This window comes from Hipposideros armiger, unplaced genomic scaffold (assembly GCF_001890085.2).
Source record: "Hipposideros armiger isolate ML-2016 unplaced genomic scaffold, ASM189008v1 scaffold_141, whole genome shotgun sequence".
NCBI lineage: Eukaryota > Metazoa > Chordata > Mammalia > Chiroptera > Hipposideridae > Hipposideros > Hipposideros armiger.
In genome coordinates, this window is record NW_017731491.1 from 2,437,992 (window position 1) to 2,439,475 (window position 1,484).

The 1,484-nt window shown below is 43.1% G+C and overlaps 1 protein-coding gene across 1 annotated transcript in view; it reads left to right on the top strand.

The window, feature by feature from the left end:
• RPA1 (replication protein A1) overlaps window positions 1-1,484 on the top strand; it is a 61,485-nt gene that overhangs the window by 44,881 nt on the left and 15,120 nt on the right. The window contains exon 14 of the mRNA XM_019650551.1: window positions 925-1,101. Within this exon, the coding sequence (XP_019506096.1) occupies window positions 925-1,101 (177 nt within the window). The remainder of the gene's footprint in view (window positions 1-924; window positions 1,102-1,484) is intronic.

Genomic DNA, 1,484 nt, shown 5'->3' on the forward strand with positions numbered 1-1,484 from the left:
GGCAGCCCAGCTCCAGGTTGAGCTGTTGTTCAGCATCTTAGCTGTGGAGGGCAGTGTCACTGGCCCTCATATGTGGGATCTGAACCAGGGCCCTCTGGCATCCCAAGCCAGCTCTTAACCATCGTGCCACTCGGCCGGCCCGTTTTATTTATTTTTTATTAGTATTTTTTTTTATTCTGATACTTTTTTATTACTTTGTACTTTTGGTAGATTTTCTTTTTTTCGGTCAGTTATTTTTGCATTTTGCTAAATTCTGTGACTTAGACCAGGGCCTGACAAACCAGCCCACAGGCCAAATCCGGCCTGCTGCCTGTAGTAAATGACGTTTTGTTGGAACAGAGCCATGTGTTTTTATTTACGTATTATCTGGGTGCTTTGCCCCAAACAGCAGAGTTGAGTAGCTCCAACAGAGACTGTTACCGAATAGCTTGTAAAGCCTGAAGTATTTACTGCTTGGCTTTTTACAGAAAAAGCCTGCTGACCCCTGGCCCAGATAAAGGTAAACACTGCTATTGTTCTTAATGTAGGACGGTTAAACATAGCTGCATTCGATTTTACTGCATTGCTCTGTATTTCCTACATCTGTTACCTTCTAAGGGTCAGAGGAACAGGAGAAATGAGTCTTTGTCACTTGAAGTCTTTATCTTTCATCTACTCATTCTCAGTTTTCATTAATGAATTTAGCCGAATTTAGAATGAACTCTAATTGTTAAGGAATTCTATGCTTTCGAACTTGGTTTATTACCTTCATGGGTTTTATGGGTAGCATGAGTGGTTTCTAAAACTATAGAGTGACTTACTGTGGTTAGAATACATAAACACTTACCACTTCTATGTAAGGGCACACTTGGTTGGGGCTGCCTCTCAGTCCAGTCCTGACGTAGGCTGGTGTTCAATGTCTCTTGTCACTCTTTTCTCCTGAAGGCGGACTATTTTAGCTCTGTGGCAACAGTGGTGTTCCTTCGCAAAGAGAACTGTCTGTATCAGGCCTGCCCAACTCAGGACTGCAATAAGAAAGTGATTGATCAACAGAATGGATTGTACCGCTGTGAGAAGTGTGACCGTGAATTTCCCAATTTCAAGTACCGCATGATCCTGTCAGTAAGTAGCATGGGTAGATGTGAACCCCTGTGGCGTTTGAGTCCCTGTCGAGGGCCAGGTGCTGTAGAAAATATTGCTCGTGATAGGAAGCCAAGCTGGCAGATGAGTAAGTGCTAAAGAGCTTATTTGTATAAATACCAAAGCAAGGGGCCTTCCAATTGAAGAGCAGTCTGACTGCTCCTTCTAAAGCAGCGGTTCTCAACCTGTGGGTTGCGACTCCTTTGGGGGTCGAATGACCTTTGGGTCGCCTAAGACCATCTGAAAACAAAAAGATATTTACATTACGAGTCATAACAGTAGCAAAATTACAGTTATAGAGTAGCAACAAAAATAATTTTATGGTTGGGGGTCACCACAACATGAGGAACTGTATTAAGGGGTCG